This window comes from Salmo salar, chromosome ssa13 (genome assembly GCF_905237065.1).
Source record: "Salmo salar chromosome ssa13, Ssal_v3.1, whole genome shotgun sequence".
In the NCBI taxonomy this organism is placed as follows: domain Eukaryota; kingdom Metazoa; phylum Chordata; class Actinopteri; order Salmoniformes; family Salmonidae; genus Salmo; species Salmo salar.
Window position 1 is genome coordinate 62,921,848 of NC_059454.1, and position 13,754 is coordinate 62,935,601.

The 13,754-nt window shown below is 41.6% G+C and overlaps 1 protein-coding gene across 6 annotated transcripts in view; it reads left to right on the forward strand.

Moving 5' to 3' along the window:
- The window catches only part of LOC106567552 (CAP-Gly domain-containing linker protein 2), an 82,192-nt gene that overhangs the window by 29,363 nt on the left and 39,075 nt on the right, over positions 1–13,754 (forward strand). For all 6 annotated transcript variants that reach the window (XM_014137003.2, XM_014137002.2, XM_014137005.2 and 3 more), the window contains exons 4-5: positions 2,453–2,577; positions 11,641–11,854. In XM_014137003.2, the coding sequence (XP_013992478.1) occupies positions 2,453–2,577; positions 11,641–11,854 (339 nt within the window). The remainder of the gene's footprint in view (positions 1–2,452; positions 2,578–11,640; positions 11,855–13,754) is intronic.

Genomic DNA, 13,754 nt, shown 5'->3' on the forward strand with positions numbered 1-13,754 from the left:
TTCAAAATAATCTGATTACATTTGGATTACTTCCATTTCTATCACTCAGATTTTTTAAATTCAAAACGTGCCCCTAACATTCAATAGAAAAACAAAGAAACACAATATCAAGTAATCTAAAACTCTTTTTATCTAAAACTCTTCACATTTCATGTTGCTGCTGGATTATTTTCCTGCTGTAGCAAACTGGCTCAAATTAAGATCCTACATCTGTATTTACATTAAATACACAGAAATGTCACGACTTCAGCCGAAGTTCGGTCCATACTGGACCCGAGGCGTCGGGCGAGGGGCCTTCAGTACCTTGTGGAGTGGGAGGGGTACGGTCCGGAGGAGAGATGCTGGGTGCCGGTGGAGGACGTGTTGGACCCTTCGATGCTGTGGGAGTTCCACCGTCTCCATCCGGATCGCCCTGCACCTCGTCCTCCGGGTCGTCCCCGAGGCCGGCGTCGGCGCGCTGCTGGAGCCACGCGTCAAGGGGGGGGGTACTGTCACGACTTCAGCCGAATTCAGTTCCTCTCCTTGTTCGGTCGGCGTCGCCGGTCTACTAGCCATCGCTGATCCACTTTTCATTTTCCATTTGTTTTGTCTTTGTTTCTACACACCTGTTTTTCATTCCCCTAATTATTGTTCATGTATTTAACCCTCTGTTTCTCCCATGGTGTTGTGCGGGATTGTTTTATGTCATGTTTGGTAATGTTGGTAACTGGTTATTTCGACGGGTGCTGTTTTTTTACAAACAAGCGTTCGTAAAAGTTGATGTTCGTGTGTTTGTGTTTGGGCAAGTGTAGTGTTTTACCTTGCACCATTCATTATTCTGAGTAAAGTTACGTTGCTCCCAATTCTCTGCTCTCCTGCGCCTGACTGCATACACCAGCTACACCCACTATTATGACAAGAAAAAAAAAGGGATATATTGATGCGCACTTTTTTCCATTGTTACAGACAGAGGTGGTATCAGCTCTACCTGTGCTTTTCCACGGTTATAGTGGATGTACTTCTAGCCAACTCGGGCTACGTAAGTACCGTTGCTTATATGTGAATTTCAGTTCGGAGCACGCCAGATGCATGTTGGACATGGTTGGGTCGGATTTTCCCAGAGAATCTCGTTTCCTCGTGAGTTTGGCCTCCTTTGACACTAGCAAATCACATGCCAATCATCTCGTGGGGCGTTCCAAAAGCATATTGTTGGTGCTGCTTGGCAACAGACAGCGCATCTCAGTATGAAGCGCTGTGCACAGTTCATTTATCTCATCAGCTGGTCATTTTTTTCTTATGACAGGTACATTTTCTGCAGCATAAGTAGCCTATAGCATGCCATGATGATACTTGGAAAGTTGTATGTCAATATACAGTATACCATGTCTGATTATCTTAGATTTTATATTATTATTATTTTGGGGGGTTTGGGAGAGGACACAATATTGTTGGTGTAACGGTATAGCTTCCGTCCCTCTCCTCGCCCCAACCTGGGCTTGAACCAGGGACCCTCTGCACACATTAACAACTGACACCCACGAAGCATCGTTATCCATCGCACCACAAAAGCCGCAGCCCTTGCAGAGCAAGGGGAACAACTACTTCAGGTCTCAGCGCGAGTGACGTCACCCGATTGAAACGCTATAAGCGCGCACCACCGCTAACTAACTAGCCATTTCACATCGGTTACAATGGCATTCCAAAACACTGAGAATGGAACTCTGTTTGCATCGGTACACTGTTTGTAGATGATTGAACGTTTCTGAATCATCAGTCTGCCTGATCGCACTAGTGTAACCGGCTGTGACCTTTTCAGACAATGTAGGCCATATCAGCTTTTTCAGTCATGCACGATTACACATCAGGTCCGTCGCTCCGTTGTCAACTCCGAGTTGTCAACTCCGTCCGAGTTGTCAACTCCGTCCGAGTTGTCAACTCCGTCCGAGTTGTCAACTCCGTCCGAGTTGTCAACTCCGATGTCTCCCCATGCAACACCAAGATGCCTGTCTGATTTCACCCTTATGTGTCTACGTCCTTTAGTGTCACTATGGGATACATGCATAACATCCCAATCCCACCTTCTAAAAAGGCAACACTCCATTGTCACTGAAAGTAGCCCAATGGTTATTGTTACCTTTTTTGGTATACAGTATATACTGTAGTGGTGAAGACGTCGTGCAGGATTTCGCCACACTACATACCTTATTTTTAAACCTGTAAGAACATCCTTGCACAGTTGGAAAAGGATGTCGCAAACAACATGTCTTTTTTTCAAGTATACACATTTTGGGGGCATCTGAAATAACAAAAATATCACATGCCAAGAAACAAACGAGCAAAAAGAAACAGAAAGACAACCTCATGTCTACCTCAGTTGCAGTTTTTCTAGATTTTATCTTTCTATGCAAGGTATTTTGGACATGATAATTACCAAGATGTTGCAGCTGTTCATCATGCTCCTTTGTATTTTCAGGTGGGAGGCACTAAGACAGGAGTGGTGCGCTACGTGGGGGAGACTGACTTTGCCAAGGGTGAGTGGTGCGGCGTGGAGTTGGACGAGCCCCTGGGGAAGAATGACGGTGCAGTGGCTGGAACCAGGTATCTCTCTCTCTCTCTGTGTGTGTCTTTCTCTCTCCCCCTCTCCTACTTGATCTAACTCCCTCTTTATTTCAATTTTTATGTCTCTCACTGTCTCTTTCTCGCTCTCCTACACACACGCTCGCATGCACGCACACAAAGCCCCCACACAGATCTGTCTAGCAGATCTAGCTGTAGGCCTAGTAGTGGCTTAAACAAATCTATCATGTGTGGTTTAGTGTCAGACAAGACAGCATCATTCTCTTTTTAGCTGCAATTCCACTGTATGGTAAATTATTAGAGCTAGGCCTTCCCCTCTGTAACACAATATTCAATTGAATTATTTCCAAAATGGTGGAAACATAAATCGCTGTGCAAACAGAAGATGACTTCACTCTCCAGAATATGACTTCACTCTTCTACCTACAAAATTAATCCCAAAATAAAAAAATAAAAATTGAGATGGAAAGTAGCTGTGCTAACATATACTAGCAGCAACATGCTCTAGTTTCCTCGACTTACATATTTGATTTTTGAAATATGCCTTAGAAAGCTTTATTTCAATCAACTTAACCAAAAGCATGTTTTCCGCCTCTCAAAGTGATTGATTTCTATTAAAATACCTTTTGATGTGAAAGAATGCTCGACAGCAACTAGTCATGACTTGCATCACATTTTACAGTAATATATTATTAATGACATAATACATACTAGACCATTGATATAACTTTTCCAACATGCCACTAAAATGAATGTAATGTAATGTTTCCCAATAGTCTTGAAAGGCCAGTCTTAATTCCTCATTGCCACCTTTCTTTCATAACCTCTGATTTGAAAGGACTTGATTCCACTTGACATGATGGAACCTAGTAGTGGGCACCAATATCGATAATTCGATATTATATTGATATCATTTTCATATCAATCTGAGCAAGGCATATTGTGATATCGGTTCATCCTTCCGGTTTACCTAACCCTTCATAAAAGAGAGGGAAAAAAGTAAACATAACTGTAACTGCATGCAAAAAACCCTCTTAACTTAGCATAATTACATACTTAGTTACATAGGCAAATCAAATCAAATGTTATCTGTCACATTCGCCGAATACAACAGGTAGACCTTACCATGAAATGCTTACTTACAAGCCCTTAACCAACAATGCAGTTCAACAAAGAGTTAAGAAAATATTTACTAAATAAATGAAAGTAACAATAACGAGGCTATATACAGGGGTACAGAGTCAAAGTGCGGGGGTACAGGTTAGTCGAGGTAATTTGTACATGTAGGTAGGGGTAAAGTGACTATGCAGAGATAATAAACAGCGAGTAGCAGCAGTTTAAAAACAAAGGGTGGGGTGGTCAATGTAAATAGTCTGGGTGGCCATTTGATTAATTGTTCAGCAGTCTTATGGCTTGGGGGTAGAAGCTGTTAAGGAGCCTTTTGGACCTAGACTTGGCGCTCCGGTACCACTTGCCGTGCGGTAGCAGAGAGAACAGTCTATGACTTGGGTGACTGGAGTCTTTGACAATACATTGAGACAACAGGAAATTCACCATGTATTTACGTCGCCGAGACATAGCATGGGAATATTTGTCTAAGAGGGCCTCGGTCGAAAATACTAAATGCGCTATGAAACTCTCTCCAGTCGCTCCTTTGCAGACATTGGGATGCATAGGCATGATGTCCGATGTCAAGTACTCATTAATTATCCCTTCCTTTAGTAAACTATGGCCCACTTCCTTGCAAGGTAGAAGCAAAACATTTATAAAAAGAGCTAATTTTACTCAAAGATTTTTAAAGGGTATTAGTCATAAGACTTTTAAATAATAATACATAATTTGGTGGGTGCTTATATTTGTCCTATTTCACACGTATTAATTGGAAATTAGCTTTTTTGCATATCCCAAGTCCCCCTGAGACACCTTCGGAGAGTCGCCATTATCAACGGCGACCCTGGAGCAATTAGGGTTAAGGGCCTTGCTCAAGGGCACATTGACCTTCTTTTTTTTTTTTACCTTGTCAACACTTGGATTCAAACTAACAACTTTTTTGGCTACTGGCCCAACACTAACCGCTTGGCTACCTGCCACCTTGTGTTTTAGCATGTACAAAGTAACAAAAACAAAACAGATAACTTAGCAAACATTTAAAAAAGCAACCTAAAACAATGAAATTGACTGAATATTCACATTTAAAAAAATGGGCGAGACAAAAGATTTAAGTGCCTTTGAACAGGGTATGGTAGTAGGTGCCAGGCCCGGTTTGTGTCAAGAACTGCAACGCTGCTGGGTTTTTCACACTCAACAGTTTCCCGTGTGTATCAAGAATGGTCCACCACACAAAGGACCTCCTGCCAACTTGACACAACTGTGGGAAGCATTGGAGTCCATTTTTTTTTATTTAACTAGGCAAGTCAGTTAAGAACAAATTCTTATTTACAATGATGGCCTATGAACAGTGGATTAACTGCCTTGTTCAAGAGCAGAACGACAGATCTTTACCTTGTCAGCTCAGGAGTCGATCTAGCAACCTATCAGTTACTGGCCCAACACTCTAACCACTGAGCTACCTGCCGCCCCAGCATGCCCGTGGAGTCCATGCCCCGACGAATTGAGGCTGTTCGGAGGGCAAAGGGGGGTTCCAACTCAATATTAGGAAGGTGTTCTTAATGTTTTGTACACTCAGTGAAAAGCCCGAGCGTCCTTCGATCGTCTCATTCATTAGTAGAGGTGAACAGTTTCAGGATTTTTGGAGTCGACTCCGACTCCTGTGGTTGGAGTTAAGTTAAGAGTCGACTCTTGCTCGACTCCCAAAACACGCTAAAATGGCTGCGCACACACCACCTCGTTATTGCAGAGTCCTACTAGGAAGACACATTTTGCATTCTAGGGAGGACTGGCATGAACATGATACTGCCCATTTGCTTATCAACTTATAAAAGGCCTATTTTGTTTGTTTTTAGATTGTGATGTGTAGGAACTAGAATATTTCAGTGATATTTCTGCTGTGCGCAGCCTTGACAGATCCCATGGGATGATGCGGTGCATTCTACACCGATAAACCTATTATTTGCTGTGTTATGAAATTATTATCCAAGCATTTTCTTTATTCCAAAGGACGATTCGAACAGGATTAGTTTTTCCAAACGGCCCCCTGTAATTATTATTATTTTTTATTTATTTATTAAATTGACTCTTATGACAGAAGTCTGGGATGGAAGTTTTTATTCTAGGCGTGAAGATATTTCAACGTCATGTCTAGACGATGACAGGCTACACTGATAACTCATGCTTGGCTGACAGATGTATCGGTGTCTCCATAATATTTAAATTGAGGAAGTGTGATCATAATCATTATTTTAGTGATCGTTGGTAGACGTCCCTCCAAGTAAAAATATCCCTCATTCTGATGATTTGAGCTGCAACATTTTGGGGGTCTAAAACTCACCTTTCTGGTAATTTTTTTAAATAAATTGCTGAGGTGTACTCACTTCTGAGGACACAAGCTCAAATGCATGCAAATATTCAGAAAATATGAAAAATCATATATGATTTATTTTCCTATTCAAAAAAGTGGGGCAATAGAGCATGAAATAATTGAAATGCTTTCTAAATATGGTAACAACAATTTATTGGCGCAAGAAGCTCTGAGGGCCCGGAATAGGCTACCCACTGGTCACAGATGTCATTTCAACATCTAGTTTTGATTTACATTTGGTTGAAAATTACCATGTCATTGGATTTAGGTAAAAAATTACAGGTGAGAAAAAGACAATTCCCTTGCGTTGATGACTTTTTGCAAATCCAATCCCTTTTCCAGGTTGATTCAATGTCATCATGTAGATTTTATTTGTTGAAATGACGTGGAAACAACATTGATTCAACCAGTGTTTGTACAGTGGATAGTTGTTACAATGTTGCAAGTTCGCTATAGCAACAGCTTCGGGCTGGACACAGTTGATTGATTTGGTATAATGTTGCAATTCACGAGCGAATCTTCAAGTCAAACAGATAGAAGGGGAGGCAGACAGGCAGAGTAGAGAGATTAATGCATTTTTACTTAGTTGACAATGGAAGTTATAGGACTACTGCTGCATTGGCCTATAGGCTATCTCTAAGTTCCATGCGCTAATTTATTTTGCCACCAATGGCTCACGGTGTATCAATGTGTCCATATGGCAGAAGCTGGTGCTCTTGCATTAGTTGAATTCTTACTTTCAGATTTGTATCATTTTAATTGAAATTTGTATTATTAGAGATAAATGAGGAATGAAAATGTTGTTATTGAAATTAAACTGCAGATCGGTAGAAATATTATAATAAATTGTAAACTTCCCCAAACTTGAAACTCACTCGCCGCCTATGTCAGCTACCCAAGTTTATCAGGCATTGTGTTATCTTGGAAAATACCGTCCGTATTTTCTTCTTAGCCATGATCAGCTCAGAAATTAACGAGTAGGCCTACAAATGTGAACTCGCCAATTATCATGGCAATTTATCCCTCTAAGTGGAACTCGCGTACAGCAGTCATGTGTAGTCTAATTTCATTCCATAGGCTATTTCACATTTTATCTGTATGGTTTTTAGGATATGGTGTGTTTGATAAGATGTTAATTCATATTCACGTCGAAGCGCATTTGTATTTGATATCGGCCACCATTTAGGCTATTTGATTGGAAACACGCATGATGTAAAAATTGTCTGTTTCATGACAATGTCATATATTTGGGTGCCCTGTAGGCTACAAAAAAGTCCAAAGAGGCTATATACTTTTTCTACGTATAGGCTACATAATTTATGTTAGATGACTTTGACAGAGCGTAGCAGTGCGTCTCTCCAACTGCACAATGGAGAGGCGCGGTGGGCATGGACAAGATACATACACTATATATACAAAAGTATGTGGACACCCCTTCAAATTAGTGGATTTGGCTATTTCAGCCTCAGCCGTTGCTCACTGGTGTATAAAATTGAGCACACCACCATGCAATCTCCATAGACAAACATTAGTAGTAGAATAGCCTGACTGAAGAGCTCAGTGACTTCCAACATGGCACCATCATAGGATAACACCTTTCCAACAAGTCAGTTCGTCAAATTTCGGCCCTGCTAGAGCTGCCCCGGTCAACTGTAAGTGCTGATATTGTAAAGTGAAAACATTTTGGAGCAACAACGGCTCAGCCGCGAAGTGGTAGGCCTAGGGTTGCAAAAGGGTCGGAAACTTTCCGGTAAATTTCCGGACATTTTTTGGTTAAACTATCCCCAATTTAATGGAATTGCAACCCTCTGCTGTCACAGATCCCCCCGGTACTGCTGCTCATTCTGTTCATCAGTTCCGGAGGTCGACGTCACCGGCCTTCTAGGCTACACTGAACTGGATTCATTATCATCAACCCCAGACTTTTCTGATTACGCACACCTGGTTCCCATTTCCCCTGATTAGTACAGTATATTATATATGTGCCCTCTGTTCCCCATTGTCCTTGTCAGATATTGTTCCCATGTCCGTTGGTTGTGTGAGTACCATTGCGTTGTTTCAGCTTTTGTGCTGCGTGCTTTGTGCATTGTGTATTACGGGTCTCGTCCCATATCGTTTTTCAAGGTTTACCCTCGCTCTTTTGTTTAGGTACATCCCAGTGTTTTGTATACGGGTTTGTTTTGGGTGTATTAAAAACCCTGTGTATCCCTGTGTCTGTCTCCAAATCCTTTATACCAGCGTGACATCTGCATGCACAGTGCATTCTTCCATCACATGTACAGCTGATTCTCAAGATCTTGCACACTAATGAGACGCTATTGAGCCCACACTACTACACTGTCTGAGCCAAGGACTAAATGCTTTCTGGTAAGTTTTGATTACAATACTGGTTGGGGTGAATATATTTTATGTGACATACATTATGTTTTGTAAATAGCAGCCTACAGCAAAGTGTGTTTAAATCACTTGTAACTTGTTAACAATTTCTGCTAATAAGTTTTTGCTACCATGTGGGTTTTAGCTTGCTTGAGCCTGCTAACTGAGTAGTGTTAATTCACCTGTTTCCATACATGTTTAATTTTAAAAGATTTATCTTACAAAGGAGTTGTTTAATCTAACTGGTTAACTATTTATCTGTACATGGAATAAAAAGTACTACTAATGTAGATTATTTTCTAATCTTTACAGGAAAATGCCACGGGCACTATCTGATGTGTGGAGACATTTCACTGCAGCTAATGTAGAAGTAAAAGCTGTGTACATTTGCAAATACTGTGGCAAATCACATGCGAAGAATGCAACAAAGATGCAGAACCATCTGGCCAAGTGCATGATGTTCCCTCAGCACTCACAACAAGCAACCTCTGACAAAAGTCCCTTTACTTCTATTCGAGGTGAAAATGATGAATCAGACACCTTATTGATAGCAACAGCTCGTGGTCCTCCTGGAATCAGAAGTTTTTTTGACTCAATGGAGGAGCGTAGTCAGAGAAATGCTGATGAATGTCTTGCTCGAGCTGTGTATGCAACTGGTTCACCTCTGATGCTCACAGGTAATGTGTATTGGAAGAGATTTCTGAATGTTCTTCGCCCAGCTTACACCCCTCCAACCAGACATGCTTTATCTACTCATTTGCTGGATGCAGAGTTCAACAAAGTTCAAGTGAAGGTCAAGCAAATCATAGAGAAAGCAGACTGTATTGCAATCATCTCTGATGGGTGGTCGAATGTTCGTGGGCAAGGAATAATTAACTACATCATCTCCACCCCTCAACCAGTATTCTACAAAAGCACAGACACAAGGGACAACAGACACACGGGTCTCTACATTGCAGATGAGCTGAAGGCAGCCATCAATGTCCTTGGACCACAATGCTGCGAACATGAAGGCTGCTTGGTCTAAAGTGGAGGAGTCCTACCCTCACATCACACCCATTGGCTGTGCTGCTCTTGCATTGAATCTGCTCCTCAAGGACATCATGGCACTGAAAGAAATGTATACACTCTGCAAGAGAGCCAAGGAAATGGTTAGGTATGTGAAGGGCCATCAACTTATAGCAGCAATCTACCTCACCAAGCAAAGTGAGAAGAATAAGAGTACCACATTGAAGCTGTCCAGCAACACCCTTGGGGTGGTGTTGTCATCATGTTTGACAGTCTCCTGGAGGGGAAGGAGTCTCTCCAAGAAATGGCCATATCACAGTCTGCCGATAGGGACAAACCCATCAAGAGGATCCTCCTGGATGATGTATTTTGGAAGACAGTGGTAAGCAGCCTGAAACTCCTGAAACCTATAGCAGAAGCTATTGCACGGATTGAGGGAGACAATGCCATCCTGTCTGATGTTCAGACTCTGCTTGCAGATGTAAGAGAAGAAATCTGTACGGCCCTGCTCACTTCACTGTTGCTCCAAGCAGAGGAAACTGCAGTTCTGAAATACATCAAAAAGTGTGAAGACTTCTGCCTGAAGCCCATACACGCCGCAGCGTACAAGTTTGACCCCAAGTATGCTGGCAAGAGCATCCTGTCTGGTGCAGAGATCAACAAGGCTTATGGTGTCATCACTACTGTGTCTCGCCACCTTGGCTTGGATCAGGGCAAGGTTCTTGGCAGTCTGGCGACGTACACTTCCAAGCAAGGGCTTTGGGATGGAGATGCAATATGGCAGTCGTGCCAACATATCTCATCAGCCACCTGGTGGAAGACCCTTGTGGATCTGAGGCTCTTTCCCCTGTTGCCTCCATCATCCTCCAAATCCCACCAACATCAGCCGCCTCAGAGTGCAACTGGTCCTTGTTTGGAACACACACACCAAAGCACGCAACAGGCTGACCAATACAAGGGTTGAAAAATTGGTGGCTATCTGGGCAATTTGAGGCTTTTTGAGCCTGACAACGAGCCATCCTCAACAAGGTTGGAAAGTGACAGTGAAGATGAGGCATCAGAGTCTGATGTTCAAGAGGTGGACATTGAGGAGGTCCAGGGAGAAGACATGGAAGCCTGAGAGGAAGACAACCAAAGCTTTAGTTTCCAGACTATCATTTTACAGATGTATGTTGAAAAAGTTTTTGGGAGATGAGATGGATCATTGGGGATCATTCAATATTCCCTTTCTTTTGTTGTTCAGTGAAATCATCCCATGTGAAGAGTCAACTCATTTAATTAAAGTTCAATTCATAACTAAATTGTTTTTTTATTTCTATTGGAAGGATTTAATCATTTGCAATTATGTCTCCATATGATATGGTAAATATATCTGGGGTGGCAAGTAGCCTAGTGGTTAGAGCGTTGGACTAGTAACCGCAAGGTTGCAAGATTGAATCCCTGAGCTGACAAGGTAAATATCTGTTGTTCTGCCCCTGAACAAGGCAGTTAACCCACTGTTCCTAGGCCATCATTGAAAATAAGAGTTTGTTCTTAACTGACTTGTCTAGTTAAATAAAGTTAATAAAAAATATATCCAATGCAAGAAACAATTAAATGGTATTAATTTGCATATATTTCTGTTAATTCCCATATATTCCCATTAATTCCCACCTCTGAATATTCCCCAAAATGTGCAACCCTAGGTAGGCCACACAAGCTCACAGAACAGGACCGTAGAGTGCTGAAGCGCATAGTGGGTAAAAATCGTCTGTCCTCGGTTGCAACACTCACTACCAAGTTCCAAACTGCCTCTGGAAGCAACGGAAGCCTAGCTTGTAGGCCTATGGTCCTAAATGAAAGGGAAACAGATTACCATTTGTAGCCTCAGACCACTGAAATCAGTCAAAACGAGCTCAATAACTCAATGCATGCACACAGTCCTATTGAATATGAATTCACCTATATTGTGAGTAGGCCCATGCCGTCTTGATGTACCCAGTTTATCAAGAGATTTACAATTCAAATAAATTCTTACCATTATGTTGCTATGTAGTTAGATTGTTAAAAACAAAGTCAAATTGATTGAATTGATACATGGCTGTCTCTGGGAATATTTCTCATCAAAAAGTTAACAATTCATTATATTTATTATCGGCATTAAATGTCGGCCTACTTGACCCCCCACAAATCGTCATTTGCCCTTAAAAACCCATATCGGTCGTTCTCTACTTCTGACCCAGGTACTTCCAGTGTCCGCCCAGGTTTGGACTGTTCGCACCCATCCACAAGGTGATCCGTATCGGTTTCCCCTCCACCAGCCCGGCCAAGGCCAAGAAGAGCAAGCGCATGGCCATGGGGGTGTCATCCTTGGCCCACAGTCCCAGCAGCTCGTCCATCAGCTCTGTTAGCTCTGTGGCTTCCTCGGTGGGCGGGCGGCCCAGTCGCACTGGCCTGGTGAGAGATACACATGCATGCATAGACATAAACACACCAATGAATTTTCATGACTATAACTGTCAGTCTAATGGAGTGGTATCATTCATGTGCCTTCAGAAAGTAGTCATACCCCTTGACTTTATTGTGTTACAGCCTGAATTCAAAAAGGATTAAATAGATGTTTTTATCTCACCCATCTACACATAATACCCACAATGACAAAAAAGCGAAAATATGTTTTTAGAATTTATTGCAAATGTTTTCTAAATGAAAAACAGAAATATCTAATTTACGTAAGTATTCACACCCTTGAGTCAATACTTTGTAGAAGCACCTTTGGCAGTGCTTACATTTGTGAGTCTTTCTGGGTAAGTCTCTAAGAGCTTTCCACGCCTGGATTGTGCAACATTTGCCCATTATTATTTTTTTAATTCTTCAAGCTCTGTCTAATATCCAACGTTTTGACATACAAGCTGTCTTCATCAGGGTATAATGAAGACAGCTTGTCTGTTGAAACGTTGGATATTAGGTTATTAAATTATTGCACCTGAGCTCCTAGAGTGTGCGGCTCTCCTTTTCTTTTTCAATCATTGCTATACAACCATTTTCAGGTCTTGCCATAGATTTTCAAGTAAATTAAAGTCAAAACTAACTCAGCCACTCCGGAACATTCACTGTCTTCTTGGTAAGCGACTCCAGTGTATATTAGGTTATTGTGTGTTTTAGGTTATTGTCCTGCTGAAAGGTGAATTCATCTCTCAGTGTCTAGTGGAAAGCAGACTGAACCAGGTTTTCCTCTATGATTTTGCCTGTACTTAGCTCCACTCTGTTTCTTTTTTATCCTGAAGAACTCCCCAGTACTTAACGATTACAAGCATACCCATCACATGATGCAGCCACCACTACGCTTGAAAATATGAAGAGTGGTACTCAGTAATGTGTTGTATTGTATTGGATTTGCTCCAAACATAAAACATTGTATTCAGGACAAAAAGTGAATTGCTTTGCCACATTTTTTGCAGTATTACTTTAGTTCCTTGTTGCAAACAGGATGCATGTTTTGGAATATTTTTACAGTTGAAGTCGGACAATTCCAGAAAATACACTTAGGTTGGAGTCATTAAAACTCGTTTTTCAACCACTCCACAAATGTCTTGTTAACAAACTATAGATTTGGCAAGTCGGTTAGGACATCTACTTTGTGCATGACACAAGTAATTTTTCCAACAATTGTTTACAGACAGATTATTTCACTTATAATTCACAGTATCACAATTCCAGTGGGTCAGAAGTTTACATACACTAAGTTGACTATGCCTTTAAACAGCTTGGAAAATTCCAGAAAATTATGTCATGGCTTTAGAAGCTTATGATTGGCTAATTGACATAATTTGAGTCAATTGGAGGTGTACCTGTGGATGTATTTCAAGGCCTACCTTCAAACTCAGTGCCTCTTTGCTTGACAACAGTGGGAAAATCAAAAGAAATCAGCCAAGACCTCAGAAAATAAATTGTAGACCTCCACAAGTCTGGTTCATCCTTGGGAGCAATTTCCAAACGCCTGAAGGTACCACGTTCATCTGTACAAACAATAGTATGCAAGTATAAACACCATGGGACCACGCAGCCGTCATACAGCTCAGGAAGGAGACGCGTTCTCCTAGAGATGAACATAGATGAACGTAGTTTGGTGCGAAAAGTGCAAATCAATCTCAGAACAACAGCAAAGGACCATGTGAAGATGCTGGAGGAAACAGGTACAAAAGTATCTATATCCACAGTAAAACGAGTCCTATATCAACATAACCTGAAAGGCTGCTCAGCAAGGAAGAAGCCACTGCTCCAAAACCGCCATAAAAAAGCCAGACTACGGTTTGCAACTGCACATGAGGACAAAGATCGTACTTTTTGGAAAAAT